At 37.0% G+C, this 21379-nt stretch overlaps 1 protein-coding gene across 1 annotated transcript; it reads left to right on the top strand.

Moving 5' to 3' along the window:
- The first annotated feature begins 19975 nt into the window (after positions 1-19975).
- Positions 19976-20812, top strand: LOC129884276 (uncharacterized). Its single transcript, XM_055958599.1, has 3 exons — positions 19976-20231; positions 20406-20705; positions 20793-20812. Exons 1-3 carry the CDS (start codon positions 19976-19978, stop codon positions 20810-20812), a joined length of 576 nt encoding a protein of 191 aa, XP_055814574.1.
- Positions 20813-21379: the final 567 nt, after the last annotated feature.

Below are 21379 nucleotides of genomic sequence, written 5' to 3'. Positions count from 1 at the left end.
GTGAAATGAAGTACTAAAATCCACTTGTATTCCCAATGCTCTATGGAATATTTTCCAGAACTATGAGGCAAAGTGGGATCCGATATAATGGTAATCAAAACTTTGTGAAGCTTAACAATTTCATCCATATAAATTATGCAAAGCGTGCACCATTATATGTAGTTTTGACTGATAAGAAGTGTGCAGACTTAGTTAATCGATCTACGACCACCCATATAGAATCATAAACCTTAATACATCAAGGTAATCCAGTTATAAAATCCATGGTAATTTAATCCCATTTCCATTCTGGTATCATAATTTGTTGTATTAATCTTGTGGGTCTTTGACGTTAAGGTTTAACTTTTAGAAAGTCAAACACCGAGTGACATGACTTGAAGAATCTTTCTTCATCCCCTCCCAATAGTATAAATGATGAAGATCTTGGTATATTTTTGTGGATCTAAGATGAACTGAGTACTTAGATCCATGTGCTTCTTTAATCAAAGTTTGTCTCAAACGATCAACATTTGTCACACAAATATGATCGCCAAGCCTCAACTTCCTGTGACTATCTAGGGTAAAATCTTTATTCTTATTGACAACACTTTCTTCTCTAATTTTTCATTATCGCACTCTGGGTATTGTTTTTTCTTTATATCCTTCATTAATGATGACTTGGCTTGAACACATGCCAATAATGAACCTACATGCACCAAACTGAAGACTACTCCACATTCTTTCAATTTGTGAATTTCTCTTGCTAGTGTTATCCTAATTAGGGTAGGGTGGGCCATACTTCCCATAGATTTTTGTTTCAATGAATCAGCAATTACATTGTCTTTTCCTGGATTTACAAAATTGTACATTCATATTCTTTCAATAACTCCACCTATCTTTGTTGTCAAAGGTTCAGGTCTTTTTGTCGAAAGATATATTAGAAGCCCTTGTGATAGTATATATCTCACATTTCTGTACGTAGTGATAATGTTGCCACATCTTCAGACTAAAGACAACTATGGCTATTTCTAGGTCATGTGTAGGATAATTTTACTTATAATTTTTCAATCACCTTGAAGCATAAGCTATGACCCATCCATTTTGCATAAGCACATACCCAAGTCCCACTCTAGAGGAATCACAGTAAAATGCAAATCCTCCAGTTCCCGATGGAAGTAATAATAATGGGTTTGTTATCAAACATTCCTTGAGCTTTTAGAAACTCTATTCGTATGCCTCAGACCATTAAAATTTTACATTCGTTTGTGTTAACTTTTTTAAAGGTGAAGCTATTTGGGAGAAATCCTGCACAAAGCCGTTATAGTACCCTGTGAGGCCTAAGAAGCTTCATATATCAGTCACGGTGGTTGGCCTAGGCCATTTATTCACTACTTCCACTTTCTTCGGGACAACTAAGATCCCTTTTTCATATACTATATGACCTAGAAAGGAAACTTAGCTTAACTAAAATTTGCATTTGTAGAACTTAGCATATAACTTATGCTTTGTAAGTGCCTGCAATACCATCCTCAAGTGTTGTTCATGATCTTCTTATGTCTTTGAATACACAAGGTTTTCATTAATGAACACAATAACAAATCTATCCAAATACTGCTAGAAGATCCTATCCATTATGTCCATAAATGTTGCAGGTGCATTCGTAAGTCTAAAAGGAATAATGAGAAATTCATAATTTTCATACATGGTCTAAAAGGCAGTCATAGAGATATCATCTCCTTTGATACGTAATTGAAGGTATCCAATCTCAAATAAATCTTGGAGAATTGTTTGCACCCTAAAGCTTGTCAAATAGATCATCAATGCATGGTAGAGGGTACTTGTTGTGCCCTGTGACCTTATTTAACCATCACTAATCTATGCATAATCGCATGGATCCATCTTTCTTCTTGCGAATAATACTGGTGCACCCCAAGGTGAAGTGCTTGGTCTAATGAACCCTTTGTTTAACAAGTCTTGCAACTATTGTTTTAATTCTTTCAATTCTGTTGGTTCTATTCGATAAGGAGGTATCGATATGGGTTTTCTTCCAGGCACTAAATCAATGCCAAAATGAATTTCTCTAATAGGAGGTAAACCTAGTAGGTCATTTGAAAACACGTTAGGGAACTCCTTAACAATATGGACAAATTCTAATTATTGTCCTGCAATCTCTTTATCTTGGACCAATGCCAAAAAGCCTAGATAACCTTTGCTTAGCATCCATTTTGCACCCATGAATGATATCAAATTTTTTGGAGGTGATTCTTGGTCACCCTGTAACACGAAATTGGGATCACCCGGTTTGTTAAAGTGAACCATTTTAGAATAGCATTCAACACTCACATGGCATGAAGCAAAATAGTCTATGCCTATGATAAGAACAAAATCTACCTTATCAAGCTTTAATAAGTCCGCTAAAGTGCATTTCTCCTACACACTAAGTTGACATGAATGGTACACTCCCTCACAAGTAAGGATTCTCTAACTGGTGTATCAACTTAAAAGGGATTTTCCAATAATTTTGGCAATTATCGAACCTCATTGAAAAATATAAAGACATGTATGAATGGGTGGATCCAGGATCAACTAAAGAAATAACATCAAATGAACATGTTGATATTATACCTGTGACAACGACATTTTACTCCTCAACATCTTGTATAGTAAGAGCAAACACTCTTGATTGGCCTCTATCGATCGCTCCTAATCTTCTATCGTTAGTATTTTTGTTCTTAATACCTCTTTGTTCTACCCTTGAATTTTCCCTAGTAGTATAAGTGGTAGAATATTTTTTGCAAACAACTCATTGATGTTGTTGCCTGGTTAGAACCCCTGGAATAATGTGGGCAATCCTTCTTATAATGTCCCATATGTCCACATCAAAGGCATGCACCAATTTCTCTCTAGCACGGTCCTGAATGAGCCTTGCGACAACTAGGGCATGTAGTTGTAGTGCAGTTAACTTGTCCTGTGGATGGTATGGGACTTTTATGGATTTGTTTTTAGATGGATACACCTCTAGTTTGTGAAGTCCTCTATCACAACCCAACCCCGTAGGTCGCAACGGGTGTCTAAGCTGGACACTCATGTATACACATGTCACATGGTTACGTATTGGCATAACCTATCCCCCAAGGGGTCATTACTTGTCACACCTATTATTTAGGCAATATAAAGCATAAGCCGACAAGACTACCATAACATGTGGGGTCGTCCCATGATATACATACACGCGAGATGACAAGGCCGCCATAATAATAGGAATGTCCTAAACATAAATCATACAGACACGATCGAGCACACGTATAAATACAACCCACTTCCATGTCTATAGATCTCTAAGAGTATTAATAACAACATATGGTGGGATAGGGCCCCCGTCGTACCCCTAAATATACAAATATATACATAGAAGGTCTAGTACCCAAATGCTTGGCTCCGATTCAATGAGTGGAACCCTAAGCTGGCAGATCCCCAAAATGTGTGTCTATACCTACGGGCATTAAACGCAGCTCCTCAAAGAAAGGGGGGTCAGTACGATACATGTACTGAGTATATAAAGCATAAAATAGCATAAATGAGCTTTCAACTGAAATAGGGATGCAAGCAATAAGTGTAATAGTTAATGAATCACTATACCAGCACTGTGTGAAATGAGAGCGTGTATATCTTCCCCACATACCATATCCGACCCGTTATGGGACTCGGGGTTATAAATGTATCATTATGTTTTCATATGCATGCATATATACTGTATTTGGCCCTTCAGTGAGGGACTCGGTGAAGCTATCATTTCATCGTGTATCATGCCCGGCCCTTCATGATATGTGGTTAATAATCATTTCATCATATATCATGTCCGGCCCTTCATAGGACACGGTGAATAAGCATTTCATCTTTTATCATTCCCGGCCCTTCATGGGACGCGGTGAATAAGCATTTCAACATTTATTATGCCTGGCCCTTCATGGGATGCGGTGAATAAGCATTTCATCATTTATCATGCTCGGCCCTTCATGGGACATGGTCAATAAGCATTTTATCATTTATCATGCCCGGCCCTTCATGAAACACGGTGAATAATGTATTAGCAGCATGCGCGAGCGGATTATTGAATAACCATATGCGAATAAATTCATTATTTAAGGATCAATGAAATGGTCAAATGAACCATCACTTGAAAACCAGGATAGGAATCATCTCCAGTACCCTCTAGATGTAATTAGGGACTATGTCAACTGGAGCCTCAACTTTATAGTCATACGTTATTATAGTACGAACCATCTTATAGAAGTTTGAGTATTGTCTATCTCAGAGCCTTTTAAACATAGGAGCTTTTTTGTACCAATCACTAGTCAATCATATAGAAGACTTGAGGAAAAGGAGCTTAACTCCTTTAAGAGTCTTAACAGCTACAAGTGAACCAGAAATATGTATCAAGGAAGTTCCGAGCAACTTATGGAACCGAGGACATTTGTTATTGTAGGGTCCTTAGGGATAAGAGCTTATATCTCTACTTACTATTCAACACATAAAAGACTCGAGAGTAGTGGCTCAACCGCCTTTAGAGATTTTGCATTCAGACGTGGATAAGAGTCATGAGTCGCTCTCGAAGCTTATGAATAGAGTTACCCCAAGATTCATGTACACATCATTCGAAACCTATATCTAGGACATGCCAAAAAGAAAAGGGATGGGCTTTACATACATTTGAAACATGCCAAACCAAGGGAGAGATAGGCCTTACACACTTACTACTTTCCTTTATACAGAAGACTTGAGAGGCAATATCTCACTTATTATAGGAGTTCTAACATCAAGAAATAGGTCAGAGGCTTGAATCATTCTTGAATATTTATGAATGGAATTATCCTCAGAGCACATATTACACTTCAGTTATAGCTAAGACATGCCAAAAGAAAGAAAGCGATAAGCTTTATATACCTCGTATCGATTGCTTTTAACCCACCTTGTCTCGTCGTCCTCCGAACCTATTTAACATGAAGGTAATACTAATACAAATAATCTTTAGCTTTCCAGCTTCCAAATCCACAACCAAGCACCCATAGGAATCAATCTCTTATTCACCTTTCTCGACTAGTCTCAACTAGCCTATTAATTAGTTAAGAAGTTAACGGAATTCGGGCAGCATCTCCTCTATAACTCGCCCTATCCAAACTTCCAACTAACCTCCAAACCTTAGCATCCATATTAACCAAAACAACCATCATCCAATACACACTTACACCACTTTAATATTACACAAAAAAAGTCCCAAACAATTCGCCCAAAATCACGATACCAAAATAAGGTTTTTAAGCGTTAATCCATAAAATTACTAACCACACGGAATGGAGGGTAAGGTTGCTACAACCAGAAGCAACCACACCTATTTTAACCCACTTTCCATCCCTGAAACACGCAATTAAAACACCCCCAACCTGCAGCACCATAACAATAACACACTACTCGACTTCAACTTAACTATAACGACTCCAATTTTGATTATTTCTAACATCAAACATCTCTATGAAATTTTTATACTTCAAGAAACATACAAGGCGTGTAATATACTCCATAAACACACCATAAACTCCGATTTGAAAGGAAAGACCTTACTTACCTGAAATTGGCCAAAACTTGCCAAAACCCGCCTCGGAAGTTTCTTAATTGCGGCTGAAACGTCGTGGCTGTTTGCTATCCATTTGGTGATGCTCCAAATAATAACTTTATATTATTAACACCTTCATATCATGTCCAAACCCTTACAAAAACGTGGTAGAAGAGAACCAATCCATACCTTGATAAAACTCGTCTCGGAAGTTCTCTTAACATACTGAAAATTAATGGACTATTTGTATCTCTTCCTTGCTGCCCCAAAACAAGATTTTACGTTATTAAACACTGATATATAACCGTAGGATATCTTAAATAATTAATTCACGGAGTGAAAATAGAGGCCTTACCTTGGCCTAGCTACTACCATAGCTACTCTCCCATGTCTCTCTATTTTTTCTCCAACTTTTCCAAGGTAAAAGACTAAGGAAATGAATCCTTAGTCATCAACACATGTATATATATATACTTCCTTAGGGTGGGACACATGGCAGCGCCCTAGGGTGCCACCTCATCCATGCATCCAACCCAAAGCCGCCACATGGTAACGTGGGACCCACCTCAAGTAGGTATGTCACCTACTTGGTCCAAGTAGGTGCATCACTTGCTTTCTTCCAAGTAGGTGCATCACCTACTTGCTTCCGAGTAGGTGCATCCCCTACTTGCTTCCGAGTAGGTGCTATACCTCTTTTTGCTTCTTCCGTGGGTTCGTAACCTCATCTCACTTTAAGAACCTATGCAATCCTTGCTACGCAAGCTCGATGTGTACTCAAGTAGCTTAGTATGTAAAATGTCCCAAGAAATAACTTTCACAAGTAAGTCGAGTGCTACGACTCACTACTTGACCTCCAACTTCTTTCGAATTCTTATAACCCTATTTCCACTCTTCTCTATTATGGAGTATCTCCTTCTCTTTTCCATAGGATTATTTGATAGCCTTATAGATTATCCGACTCACATGACGACTTTTAAGAAACTTAAGAGCCTTCCCAAAAACTTAAGAAGCTGAAGAAGCATTCCAAGGTACCAAAGTACGGGGTCTAACATCCTTCCCCCTTTAGAAAATTCATCCTCGAATGTGAACCAAAACCTTCCTCTGGATCTTATACCGACTATATGAAAAGTTCCTTTATCCCATTACCACAACATATACTTTCATCGAGCAATCAATATTAGAGTTCCAAAAGTTAAGATTACTTGTAGACGTAGGGAATAGGTACGGATACTTATGTTTCATTTCCTCTTTCGCTTCCTAGGGGGTCACCCTTCCTAGTACTACTCTCGCCCAAGCACACTTAACTTCGGAGTTCTGATGGGATCGAGTGCGTTTGTGCTAGTATGATCGCATTCATCCCTTATGGGATCTCGTTTGAAGTTTAAGCGTTCCCATTTACATATGATAGCGTCAGTTGATTTTCTCTTACTTGTACTTCTCTTATCCACTTCCCCCCTTTTAAGGTGTACCCATGTCATCCTCTATTTATTCTCAACTATTCACACGCAAATGATTCTATTCCAACATATTTAACATACTGCATTATGTCTACACTTGCTGTTAGATCATCCATACTTTAGGTTGACCCTTTAAGAAACCCTAGCACAACCATAGGGTTCTTAGTATTCTCGATAGATAGTACATAATTTAGTCCAAGTATTGGTACTCGAGTCATACAACTTAATATAGTAGTTTAGCTGAAGCCATATTTCATTCATCCCAATCAGTATGTCACTAGTGCTTATAATCGTGTCTGATTCTCCATTCGGGGGCACTTATACTCTGATGACACGTGTTTCACGCTTTGTTATCACCCCTTTTTTTTCTAAAGGATACCACTTGTTCCTTTAATAATTTCGCAGTGCCTCAGTTGTTTTGCAATTTCTATTCCCTATCCTCGAGGGATCCTACTGTTTTCAAACGTAGAGGTACATATACACAATACCCCTATCTGTTTCATGAGATTCCATCCTTATCGTTACTGTGGATACGATCTTTCAATATATATTACAACCTTATATCTCATTCTCTTTCTATTTCCAAAAACAATCGACAGAGTTTCCTCTATATTCTTTACTATCCCAAACCTGCACTCAGGAAATACCAATAATGCCTCACAGGGCCAACATATATTTATTTATATCACAGACACACAGGGCTTTCAATAGCAATAACTGTATGAAATAATGGGCTTACATCATGTGTCCAACTGAAACTGTATTTGTTACAATTTCCTATCTAGTTTCCTTTCACCTTACATGTCAATCGTATTTCCATACCTCACCTGACATATCTCCTTTGTGCCTTTGCTTACCTGCATGCCCTGTAACTTCCAATATCATCAGTCACCTTCTTCTATCGATGTTGTCCTTCTGCTGAATACATAGGTTAGTATGAGGAATTTCATTCCTTATGAATCAGATTTATCGCACCATCTTAGATATGAAATAAAGGTAACAGCCTAAATGTCCTGTAGCCTCCTATTTATAGATGTGGTGCACAACACACTGATGAACAAGACCCTACTAGACACGGTCTGTAGACACTTCCAAGGACAAACTACTCTGATACCACTTCTGTCACGACCCAACCCCGTACGATGGGTGTCTGAGTTGGACACTCGAGTACACTCCTGCCGCATGGTTACGTATTAGAACAACATATCCCCCAAGGGGTCATTACTTATCACACCTATTATTTAGTCAATATAACGCAAAAGCCGACAAGACTACCATAGCATGTGGGGTTATCCCATGACAAGGTAGCCCTCAATCACTTACTAACTTACTCGGTAAATTAGCTATCAAGAGACCAATCCTCAGGAATACATGCACGCAAGCCGACAAGGCCGCCATAACAATAGGAACGTCCTAAACATAAATCATACAGACACGATCGAGCAAACGTATAAACACAACCTACTTCCATGTCTACAGACCTCTAAGAGTATTAATAATAACATATGGGGGGATAGGGGCCCCGCTGTATTCCTGAATATACAAATAGATACATAGAAGGTCTTGTACCCAAAAGCTTGGCTCCGATTCAATAGAGCTTCTCCCAAACTTGCTGAGTGGAACCCTAAGCTGGCAGATCCCCAAAACATGCATCTGTACCTACAGGTATGAAATGCATCATCCCAAAGAAAAGGGGTCAGTACAATACATATACTGAGTATATAAAGCATAAAATAGCATAAAGGAGCTTTCAACTGAAATAGGGATGCAGGTAATAAGTGTAACAGTTAATGAATCACTATACCTGCACTGTGTGAAATGAGGGCGTGTATATCTTCCCCACATACCATATCCAACCCGTGGTGGGACTCGGGGTTATAAATGTATCACTATGTTTTTATATGTATGCATATATACTGTATCCGTCCCTTTAGTGAGGGACTCACTGAAGCTATCATTTCATCATGTATTATGACCGGCCCTTTATGAGACGTGGTGAATAATTATTTCATCATATATCATATCCGGACCTTTATGGGATGCGGTGAATAAGCATTTCACCATTTATCATGCCCAGCCCTTCATAGGACCTAGTGAATAAGCATTTCATCATTTATCATGCCTGGCCCTTCATGGGATGCGGTGAATAAGCATTTCATCATTTATCATGCCCGACCCTTCATGGGATGCGGTAAATAATATATTAGCAGCATGTGCGAACGGATTAGTGAATAACCATATGTGAATAAATTCATCATTTAAGGCTCAACAAAATGGTCAAATGAACCGTCACTTCGAAACGAGGGTAGGAATCATCTCTAGTACCCTCTAGATGCCATTAGGGACTATGTCAATTGGATCCTCAACTATATAGTCATACATTACTATAGTATGAACCATCTTATAGAAGTTCGAATATTGGCTATCTCAGAGCCTTTTAAACAGAGGAGCTTTTTTGTACCAATCACTATTCAATCGTATATAATACTTGAGGAATAAGAGCTTAACTCCTTTAAGAGTCTTAACAGCTACAAGTGAACCAGAAATATATATCAAGGAAGTTCCGAGCAACTTATGGAACCGAGGACATTTGTTATTGTAGGGTCCTTAGGAATAAGAGCTTATATCTCCACTTACTATTCAACACATAAAAGACTCGAGAGTAGTGGCTCAACCGCCTTTAGAGTTTTTGCATTCAGACGTGGATAAGAGTCATGAGTCACTCTCGAAGCTTATGAATAGAGTTACCCCAAGATTCATGTACACATCATTCGAAACCTATATCTAGGACATGCCAAAAAGAAAAGGGATGGGCTTTACATACATTTGAAACATGCCAAACCAAGGGAGAGATAGGCCTTACACACTTACTACTTTCCTTTATACAGAAGACTTGAGAGGCAATATCTCACTTATTATAGGAGTTCTAACATCAAGAAATAGGTCAGAGGCTTGAATCATTCTTGAATATTTATGAATGGAATTATCCTCAGAGCACATATTACACTTCAGTTATAGCTAAGACATGCCAAAAGAAAGAAAGCGATAAGCTTTATATACCTCGTATCGATTGCTTTTAACCCACCTTGTCTCGTCGTCCTCCGAACCTATTTAACATGAAGGTAATACTAATACAAATAATCTTTAGCTTTCCATTTTCCAAATCCACAACCAAGCACCCATAGGAATCAATCTCTTATTCACCTTTCTCGACTAGTCTCAACTAGCCTATTAATTAGTTAAGAAGTTAACGAAATTCGGGCAGCATCTCCTCTATAACTCGCCCTATCCAAACTTCAAACTAACCTCCAAACCTTAGCATCCATATTAACCAAAACAGCCATCATCCAATACACACTTACACCACTTCAATATTACACAAAACAAGTCCCAAACAATTCACCCAAAATCACAATACCAAAATAAGGTTTTTAATCGTTAATCCGTAAAATCACTAACCACGCGGAATGGAGGGTGAGGTGGCTGCAGACAGAAGCACCCAAACCTATTTTTACCCAGTTTTCATCCCTTCAACACGCAATTAAACAACCCCCAACCTGCAGCACCATAACAATAACACACTACTCGACTTCAACTTAACTATAACGACTCCAATTTAGATTATTTCTAACGTCAAACATCTCTATGAAATTTTTATACTTACAGACACATAAAAGGTGTGAATTACACTCCATAAACACACCATAAATTCCAATTTGAAAGGAAAGACCTTACCTTACCCGAAATTGGCCAAAATTTGCCAAAACCCACCTCAGAAGTTTCTTAATTGTGGCTGAAACGTCATGGCTGTTTGATATCCATTTGGTTCTGCTACAAATAATAAATTTACATTATTAACACCTTTATATCATGTAAAAACCCTTACAAAAATGTGGGAGATGATAACCAAGTCATACCTTGCTAAAACATGTCTCGGAAGTTCTCTTAACATGCTGAAAATTAATGGACTATTTGTATCTCTTCCTTGCTACCCCAAAATGAGATTTTACATTATTAAACACTGCTATATAACCATAAGATATCTGAAATAATTAATTCATGGAGCAAAAATGGAGGCCTTACCTTGGCCTAGCAGATGCCGTAGCTACTCTCCCATGTCTCTCTAGTTTTTCTCCAACTTTTCCAAGGTAAAAACCTAAGGAAATGAATCCTTAGTCATCAACACATGTATATATATACTTCCTTAGGGTGGGACACATGTCATACCCTAGGGGTGACATGTGGCAGCCCCTAGGGATCTACCTCATCCATGCATCCAACCCAAAGCCGCCACATGGCAGAGTGGGACCTACCTCAAGTAGGTGTGTCATCTACTTGGTCCAAGTAGGTGCATCACCTGCTTGCTTCCAAGTAGGTGCATCACCTACTTGCTTCTAAGTAGGTGTTACGCCTCCTTTCGCTTCTTCCGTGGGTTCACAACCTCTTCTCAGTTTAAGAACCTATGTAATTCTTTCTATGCAAGCTTGACATTTACTCAAGTAGCTTAGTATGTAAAATGTCCCAAGTAATAGCTTTCACAAGTAAGTCGAGTCCTACGACTCACTACTTGACCTTTAACTTCTTCCGGATTCTTATAACCCTATTTCCACTCTTTTCTATTATGGAGTATCTCCTTCTCCTTTCCTTAGGATTATTTTATAATGTTATAGATTATCCGACTCACGTGATGACTTCTAAGAAACTTAAGAGACTTTCCAAAAACTTAAGAAGCATTTCAAGGTACCAAAGTATGGGGTGTAACATCCTCGGATGGTTCTGGGCTCAAAATCCTCTCCTTGTATCGATAGCCCCTTCGAATGATCCTGTGGCCCTCATTCTCTAATTCTGTGCTTTAGTTGCTTTTTCATCTCTCTTTAGTTGCTTTTTCATCTCTCTATCTAGTCTTCACTTATCTTGCAACATCTACTGCTTGTGAGTACTTTATGCCTCCTTTCATCAAATGTGAGGCAAGTGGTGTGAATAATGGATCAATCACACCTCGTACGAATCTCTTAACCCTCACATAATAGTTTATCTCATATGATGTATGTCAGAATAAATGGGTGAAATGGATGTCATATTCGTTCACTGACATCTGTGGGGTTTATCTTAATCCCTCAAATTATATTGAAAAAGCATCCCTCATACTCATGGGCATGTATTAATTAGTACATTCATCAGAACACTCCTTCCATGTTAAGGGACATGAATTAATTGGCCGTCCAACCTTTAAAGCCTTAAACCATTCTTTAGCTATATCTTGCAACAATAGGCAGCCAACACAATTTACCTCGTGCAAGATCATTCATGTGCATCGAAAGATTTCCTAACTCCATCCATGAATAATACGGGGCTTTGGACTTACTATCCCCTATGAACATAGGAGGTTTCAACTCAAAAAACTCTTAAATTGACCTGCGGAGTGGCTCATTGGATTGGTTATGTCTGTTATTCCCTCCAAACATCGTATTCTCCCGATGTTGTGCTTGAATCTTTCCTACCAATATTTTTAGTGCCTGTTTCAACATGGTGGCTATCATGTTCACAGAAGTGTGATTCTGAGGTTGCGGTGGTATCACTTTTTCTTTATTAACTTTTTCGGTAGCCTGCCTAGCCAAGTGTCATTCTAGGGTATAACTCTTTTTGCCATCTCTAATCATATAAAGGATGTTAGATTCTTATTTGGGTCTATACAGCTCATAACATCTTACTGTCGGATGCTCCAAATTGGTTGATTCTTGAACGACAAGAAAGTAGACTTCTACAAAAATAATTCATATGAAAACACCAAATCCGAATGAGGAAGTTATTTTTTTCAAACACAGCTCTGAAATAGGGTATTCCATTAAAATAAAGTTCATCTCACCAACCATGGAAAGATCTAGATCCATTTGACATCATTCATGACATAAATGAGATTTAACAAGGAATGAGAAAGACGAATCCTATCCAATTTCTACAGTGTCCCGACCATGTATATGGTGCACCACATATACATGATTAAGTTCCTGCTTAAACTTGTGCTCTTTAAGTCATAGTCTAAACCCAAGTCTCCCATACCAACTCTATCACGACCCAATTTACTTAAGCCATGACTGGCGCTCAAAGAGCCTAATCTAATCCTCAACCATTTATTCAGCCTAAAAAAAATTCAACAAAGTTTCCTCGGTATCGATGGGACTCCATAAATTTTAAACTTGCCAACATTTAGTAAACAACAACACAACATACTATAATAGCAATATCATAAGTCGAAAAATTCTATCAAAATTCAAAAGTGGTAACTTCCAAAAAATATTAGAAGTTCCAAGTCACCTCTATACTAACACAACCCAAAACAAAATTTACAAGACCGGCTCAAAGAGCAATATCCTAGGGTTTATAAACACTAATGTACTCCATTAGCTTAAATAAAATGAAGGCCCATGTGAAGCAAGTGTGGGGCTTAATGGTTCCAACGTCATCTTTGTCTATCACTATGTTAGAATCAAAGGGTCTCCCTCGGTTCAATTATCTAAAAGGGAAAAAGAAAGGAAGAGTGGGTTCAGCCATACTGACTGAGGGAGTAATAATATTAACCATAGCATTTTGCCTGGGATAAGCATATATATATATATAGAAACATCATGTAGTTACTAACACATCATCAATATCTTATTTTAATTAAATTCGCAGCTCATATATGAGAGTTGTATTCAAGTTATTAAAATAATCACAACCATTAGTTACTGGAGTGATCCAATGCTAGTATCGAATATACTTTCTGACATTACGTATTTACCATAGTCGTCTAGCTATCCCATTTTAACTAGGTTCCCTTCTAGAGAGTGTTTGTAGCACATTAGTTTTTCCTACAAGGGGCACCAGGTCTATCAATCCCGACATTAGATAATGGTTAACATGCAAGAATAACTTCCGTAGATAGTCACATCGTTCAACATAATTTCATATTCTTCCTGTATCAAATTTGAATTCAATAGTATATCATAACTCGAAAATAGCATAACTTCAAGAGTAATGTTAAAAGTTATTCAACACATTTCAAAATATTCGATCATATTGTCACTTGTCTGAGTGCAAGAAAAATCACTTCAATGTGGAAGACAATGTAAAACATGCTATAATTGAGAATGAACTATGGAGGAATCATCACTCACAATACTTTTGTCGAATAACTTTAATTTACTTCTAACAATTGCTTCCTCAAAGTGTCAATTATCTAAAGAAAGTAAAATGTAACAATTGTGAAAAAAGTGATTTCATCAGGTACCAATTTGTCCCTCCCTAAATAGCTCAAGTTCAACAAGTCACTAAGTTCACTAAGAACTTCTATTCTCTATTTTGTCTAAGAAAACCAAACATACAAAAGTTATTCACCCTATATATGTATATTTACATGTAAGTATTTGAAGAGCTGTACTAACTCATATTTCTAACACTTAAACCATTCCTTTTAGTGCTACTGCTCCCAAAGTGTATATTTGATTACAACTTGCCTAAGAAAAGATGAGTAATGTAACTTACCTTCAGGACTAGTTGAGGAAGATGGTTATAGAGATAGAATAAGGAACTACGGTTTCTCTATTTCTTTCTTCTCTCCCTTCTTCTCATATCTTCTCTTTTTATTCTCCCTATCGTTATTTTTTTGAAACTCACTGTTGCTGTGCAACTTCGTTTGAAACTAGTAGCACCAGTTTTATAACTTTCTGATCACCTTTTTTTCTTTTCAAAGCTGCCTTTCCCCTTTTTGTTACTTCTGATTTCTAATTGTTATTAATAAAGAGGTAAGTTGTTAACTTCGGACTTAAGAATTTAATGGGATGGGTGATATCATTTGATTAGTTACTTTATTTTAAATGGGCTTGGACAAAACTTTAAGTCATTACATTATACTAAACTTTACTTTAACTGCTTGAAGTCTCTTCTGAAACTAAATGTTAACACCTCTTTTACACATAGTTTTGAAATACTTGAACTTTACTTTAACTAAAAACAATGCATAATATAAAATAAATGTAACTCGTTCAACAACCTATATAGATTTTATGTAAAAAATACGCATCAACAAAATAAAGAATAAGAAATACATTAAAATCACAACTTTAATAATGACCATCATAATTCGATAAATGGGAATAATGGAAAGAACTCGTAATTCAAGAAAAACAAACTATATTTAGATGTAGGGAATGAGGAACACGCTGGAAAAATTAAATTTTTGAAGAACTTTAACAAAAAACACACTCGAAACCCTAGTTTTTCTCCTCTAGAAACCTTGCTCGAAGTATTAGGAATGATTAGCTAGTATTAGGTCAAACTAAATTGATATGTACCCTAATTGTATCCCAAAAAATTGAGTCTTGTACTTGAAAAGGGTGGGAAACGACCCATATTCTATTGGTTAAAATTTGATAAAGTTGCCTGCGAGGCTCGTCTACAATATGTAGAAACTTCTATGGGTCATAGAAGCCATTCGAAAAAGATGACTGGAAATTTAGGGTTTCAGAGCTTTGGGTTTATACACCATTTTAGAGATTGTAAACCCTTCTATAGACCATCCTGTACATCCGTGGAAAATGTACTAAGATTTGGATTTTCAGGACTTCATTCCATGAGGCTAGCCTACGGTCCATACATACTTTTGCATGCCGTAGAAATGGATCATAAATAAATATTTGAACTTTTTCTGTGTGCACTATCTATGGTCCGTGGTTCATTCCATGAGCTGTAGGAATAATACCTTGATATTCAAAGGGAAAACTCATTGATTTTGAAAATGAACTACATCTCCATCTACGGCTCGTGGATCCATGTATAGTCTATAGATGCTACTCGTGGTTCTCAGTTGTGCAAGGTTTTCTAACTTTTTCTAGGATTTTTTGATCTTTTTTGAGTTAGAATTTTTTTGGGTGTTAATCATTCATCCTCGAGTAATGACAATGCTAAGAAAATACATAAGGCATGAATGCAAAAGTAGAAACTGAATCACTAAGCACACGAATTGACATTGAATCTGAAATAGGGAAAGGAATATTGCCTTCAATGTCATCACTAAGAGGAAAGAATGGATGAAGGTATCTTGATTTCATATCTTCTTTGGTTTTCCATGTATACTCTTAAACAAACTGATTCCTCCATAGAACATTGACTAGTGCAACCTTTTTAATCCTGTGCATGTGAACCTGATAATAGTGAATCTAAATCAAAATCTCCTCGTTAGATAGGCTATTTTTCAAACCAATGCTCTCTGTAGGAAAGATGAGTGAATAATCATATAAACACTTTTTAACCATAGAAATATGAAATATAGGACTAAGAACTGATAACTCTGCAAGTAGATCTAACTAATAAGCTACATTACCAGCTCTCTTCAAAATACGTTATGGACCAATGTAACGGGGACTCAGTTTCCTCTTATTCCCAAATCTCATCACAATCTTCATGGTTGAAACCGTCAAATATACCCAATCATTCACTTCAAACTCTAAATCTCTTTGCCTAAGATCAGTGTATGACTTTTGACAACTATGCATGATTTTCAACCTCTCTTGGTTGATCTTCATCTTCTCCATAGCCTGATGAACCAAGTATGTCCCTATCAACTCAGCTTTATCAATTTCAAACCAGCCAATCAAAGATCTACATCTTCACTCATAAAGAACCTCATAAGGAGCCGTCTAAATGCTTGAGCGATAACTATTATTGTATGCGAACTCTATAAGAGACAACTGATCATGCCAATTTCCTTTAAATTCAATAACGCAACCTCTCAACTTATCCTTTAGATTCTGAATCGTATGCTTTTCCTAACAATCTATCTGAGGGTGAAATATGGTACTAAGGTTCACCTTTTAACCTAGACCTTTATGAAATAACTTCCGAAATAAGGCGGCGAACTAAGAAACTTATCATGACCCAAGCCTAGGGACTAGACGTGACATGACGAATAAGAAACCCGAAAGTACCTCAAACAAGCCTCTTAGCATTCTTTTAGCCTTTCATAGGTAATGACAATAAAAAATAAACAGAAATTATTACAGTAAATCCTCAACTAACATATGTCCAAAGATACCACTAACTTTTATATTTAACAGGGATAAGACAAGTCTATAGCTCACCCTCAATCATAATTGAAAGAAATGTCATAGTAAGTGTCTAAAGATCTTAACATACCTGTAACATCTCAAAAATTTCTATGCCAAGATTCGAACCATTCTTTTTAGGTGTATAGGGTCGAAATTATCAATATTTAGTTGTATATATGAGTTAGGATCCATTCCTAAGTATTTTAAGAGTATTAGATGTGTTTTAGGGTCATAAAGGATCTCTAACACCAAGCTGATCCCAAAGAATTTTTATCGGCTAAGTTTTCTAAATGAGTTCATATAAGGTTTAACTTCAAATGACCTTATCTCCTAGAATATAACTATTGGATGTCCAATAACCTATCAAATTAAAGGTCATTGAGTCTTCTTTCCAGTACCACCAAGATTATATTTTTCCAAGTACGGAGTCAAAAGTTATGCTTGGTTGAAAAGAGTGGTTTGTGATAATTCCATGTTGCGGACCTACAGCAAACTCTGACAATTTTTCCAGATTTTATTTTTTGTCGTTCAAAAAGGTGCACGATATGCCCGCGTCACAGAGCTATCGCAGACTTGTCAAGTTTTTCAGATTTTGTAGTGACATTTTGGAAAAATTACCTAATATGTATATATACGAACTTGAAATGTTTTGGGGTCAAATTTTGCAGTCTTTCACCTCCAAAAAAACCTAAACCTCATCCTCCTCTCTCTCAAATCATCCCCTCCAATTTTTCTCTCAAAACTCAAAGGACTCAAGGCTCCTCATAGAAGACCAAGAATCAAACTTTCTTAAAAGCTTCAATCTAAAATATGTGGGTTTTCATTCATGGGTTCTTCTACCCATGGAGCCCAAATGTTTTATCAACTTAGTATATCAATTTTAAATGATGAAATCTTATGGGATTTCACATGATAGTTCCAAATGCATAGATTATAGTTATATTAAAAGTTTATTTACTCCTATTAATTTATATGTATATTGAATCTTAATTTCAAGTGTTGAGTGTTTAGGAATTTTCATACTACCATTCCAAATGCATAGATTCTTGAATATTTGAAGTTTATTTACTTATATTGACTTATGTTGATTCTTATTTACATGAAATGGATGGATTACCGATGTTCTTATATGAAGGTTTGAAAGGTAGTTTTAAAATGCATATGGTGAGTTGTTTTTAAGATGTTTGATTGGATGCATTCATATCACTCTCATGCATACAAGTATCCTTTAAATGTGTTTGAAAGTCTTTTTGAAATGAACCCACCTAGTTTCCTATGAGAAAGTAAAGTTGAAATGAAGTTTGAGTCCGATGAATGTTATAAAGTAAACACTTATGAAGGGGAGTCTTTATGAAATGATTGATTAATGTAAGGGCTTCATAGCCAAAGTAAGATTGCAATGTGAAAGGACAATTTTCACATTGAATCAAATGAAATGTTTAACATAATGATATGACATGTTTGACCTCTCTATAGGCCTTCAATGCTTTTGAACATTTTTCCAAAATAGAAAGTTTGATTAGCATGGTACCCGGAATGCCATCATTGATTGTAGACCAAATTTTCTTATAAATCAAGGTTCATTAGTAGAACGGTAAATAGGGCATGGTAGTCATGATGATATTATAAACCAAAGGTTTTAATGAGCTATTCCACCGATGATCATTTGATGTCTAAAGTTTTACAATGCTTATCTTATTATGATAAATAAATGTTATTCCGTGGGATTTGACCTACCATCGAATGTAGCATGTAGATGGGGACCTGACCTAAGGGGTTCTTAAGTAAAGTCTCGTGTTGCATTAACTATGTGACAACATAGGAGCCCTTGTAGGCTATTTAGGCTAGTGGATCCAGAATTAGCCAATTAAGTTAAAGTTAAAGAATGTTAAAGTTGACGGAGTTCTACCCGGTAAATTGTATCCCCGTGCCAATGTAAGGGCTTATATTAGATTTCATTTAATAGCTCGCATGGTCTTAAATATCCTTTATGGTCAATTACCCACAAAATAAATATTTTAGGGTTTCATATGATGATATCTAATTAATGCATTCACTTATGTATATTGCTTACTCATGTCTCCCTTATGTTCTTCATTTCATAGCATACTCACATACTTAGTACATTTAAAGTACTAACGCATACTTTTGCCTATATGATATAACCATGTAGGAACTGACGTCGCTCCCCGACCTCCTCCATGTGACTTGCTCGAATTAGTTTGAAGATTGCTTGTGGTGAGTTCCCATGGTTCGAGAACAACATCCTTTTTATTCTAAGCTTACATTTTGTAGAACATTAAGAATTTTATTAAGGCATTTCTTGACACTTATTTAGAGGGTGAGCTAGGGACATGTCTTAGGCCCCGCCAAGTCTTTAATGTAGAAGGCATGGTTGGACATAGAAAAAGATGTTATTTTTTCTTTGACTCTTATTAAATATGAAGCCCCTTAGTCCCTACATCCCTTTTGTTTTCTACTTGATTTTTTATCATTACAATTAAAATGCTTAATGAATGCTAAGAGGCTTGGGTGAGGTACCTCCGGGTGTCTCATTCACCGTGTCACGTCTAGACCCTAGGCCCGAGTAGAGACAAACTTGGTATTAGAGCTCGAGGTTTTGAAATGGCCCTTCGAGTCTAATATACCATGTCGAGTAGAGTCTTGTTCATTGGTGTGAAGTGCACCACATCTATGAATAGGAGGCTATGAGGCATTTTAGGAAAAGCATCACTTATTTCATGATCTCAGTGTGCAATTGAGTTGAACCCAATAAGGATACTTTCTGACACGTGCCCTATGTGTTTCAGAATATGTCTCATCAAGAAAAAAGCAACTAGAAGATGGGTCGAGATGGTAGCCATTCCATTTCTGATAACCCATCCTCAAATGTTGATATCTCTAATGCGGAGATTCATTATTCCCTCATATGGTTAGTTCGAGCTGTGACCACTCAATTGAACCAACACAAAGTAACTCCAGTGAACATGAATGTTAAGAAAAGTAAATGGGTGAAAAAGGGGAGTAATATTGGAGATAATGACTTTAACCATCAGAAGATGTCAAAGAGGGAGACGTCTGGCCGTTGTTCTAGGAAAGGTGATGGCAAGGAAAAGTCCTTCCTTTCATGAGGTAAGTGTGGTAAAAACCATCTAGAGGAGTTCTTGTAAGGCAAAGGGAGTTGTTATAGTTATGGAAAAAGTGGACATAAGGAGAAGGACTGTCTAGTGACATCTAGAAAAGGGAGTCAGTCTAAGAATGCTCGATGTGAAGGTAGAGCTTCTCAATCCAAGACTGGTGGTAGTTTTAGTATATCTACTATTTCCAAGTGTTCCAACTGTGGGAAAAACCATAGAAGAGAGTGCTTAGTAGGATTGGATGCTTGCTATAGGTGTGGAAAGCAAGGTCATTATGCAAGAGAGTGTAGGAGTGTTACTAGACCTCAGGCTCTGGCCCAGACTATAGGTCATCCCAATCAAAGTTCTACTACATCGGATGGCGGTCAGCATCAAGAAATATTGTATGCCTTTCAGATTCATCAGGAGTTAGAGTATTATCCCGATGTTGGGACTGGTAAGTTAAAGGTTTTTGATTTTTGTAACGTATTCATTGTTAGACCCGATGTCAATTTGTTGTTGTTGCTACATTTCTTGCTAATAGGTTTGATTTATATCCCATGATATTATTGGAACACTAGCTGGTGTCTACCCCTATTAGTGAGTCGATTGTTGTGAGTAAAAAAATCTATAAGGGTTGTCCCGTATTTATCTTGCACAAAATTATTCCTTGTTATATCATTGAGCTTAACATGGTAGATTTTGATGTTATTCTTGAATGGAAGGGTCATGATTCAGTAGTAAAGGGAAATTTCATTTCCTTTCTTAAGGCCCGAAAATTGATTTCTAAGGATTGCAATTATCATATTGTGAGGGTTAGAGATGTCAACTCCGAAAGTCCTTCTCTTGAGTCGACTCTCGTGGCTAATAAGTTTTATGACATGAGTGTGCATTCTCATCTGGGTAAGGCCAATGTGTGGCCGGTGCACTTAGTAGGGTATTTATGGGGAGCGTGGCTCATGTTGGTGAAAGGAAGAGGGAGTTGTAAGGGATGTTCATCGGTTTGCAATATTGGGGGTGAGGTTGAGTGGTTCTGATTATGGTGGTGCAAATTGGGTCCGAATTGTATTTGGTAGTAGATGTTAAGTCGAACAATACCTTGATCCATCATTGGCAAAGTTGAATAAATTA

The sequence above is a fragment of the Solanum dulcamara genome, chromosome 4, assembly GCF_947179165.1.
Source record: "Solanum dulcamara chromosome 4, daSolDulc1.2, whole genome shotgun sequence".
Taxonomy (NCBI): domain Eukaryota; kingdom Viridiplantae; phylum Streptophyta; class Magnoliopsida; order Solanales; family Solanaceae; genus Solanum; species Solanum dulcamara.
The sequence above is the reverse complement of the archived record's forward strand: the minus strand, read 5'-3'. Positions and strand labels throughout refer to the sequence as shown.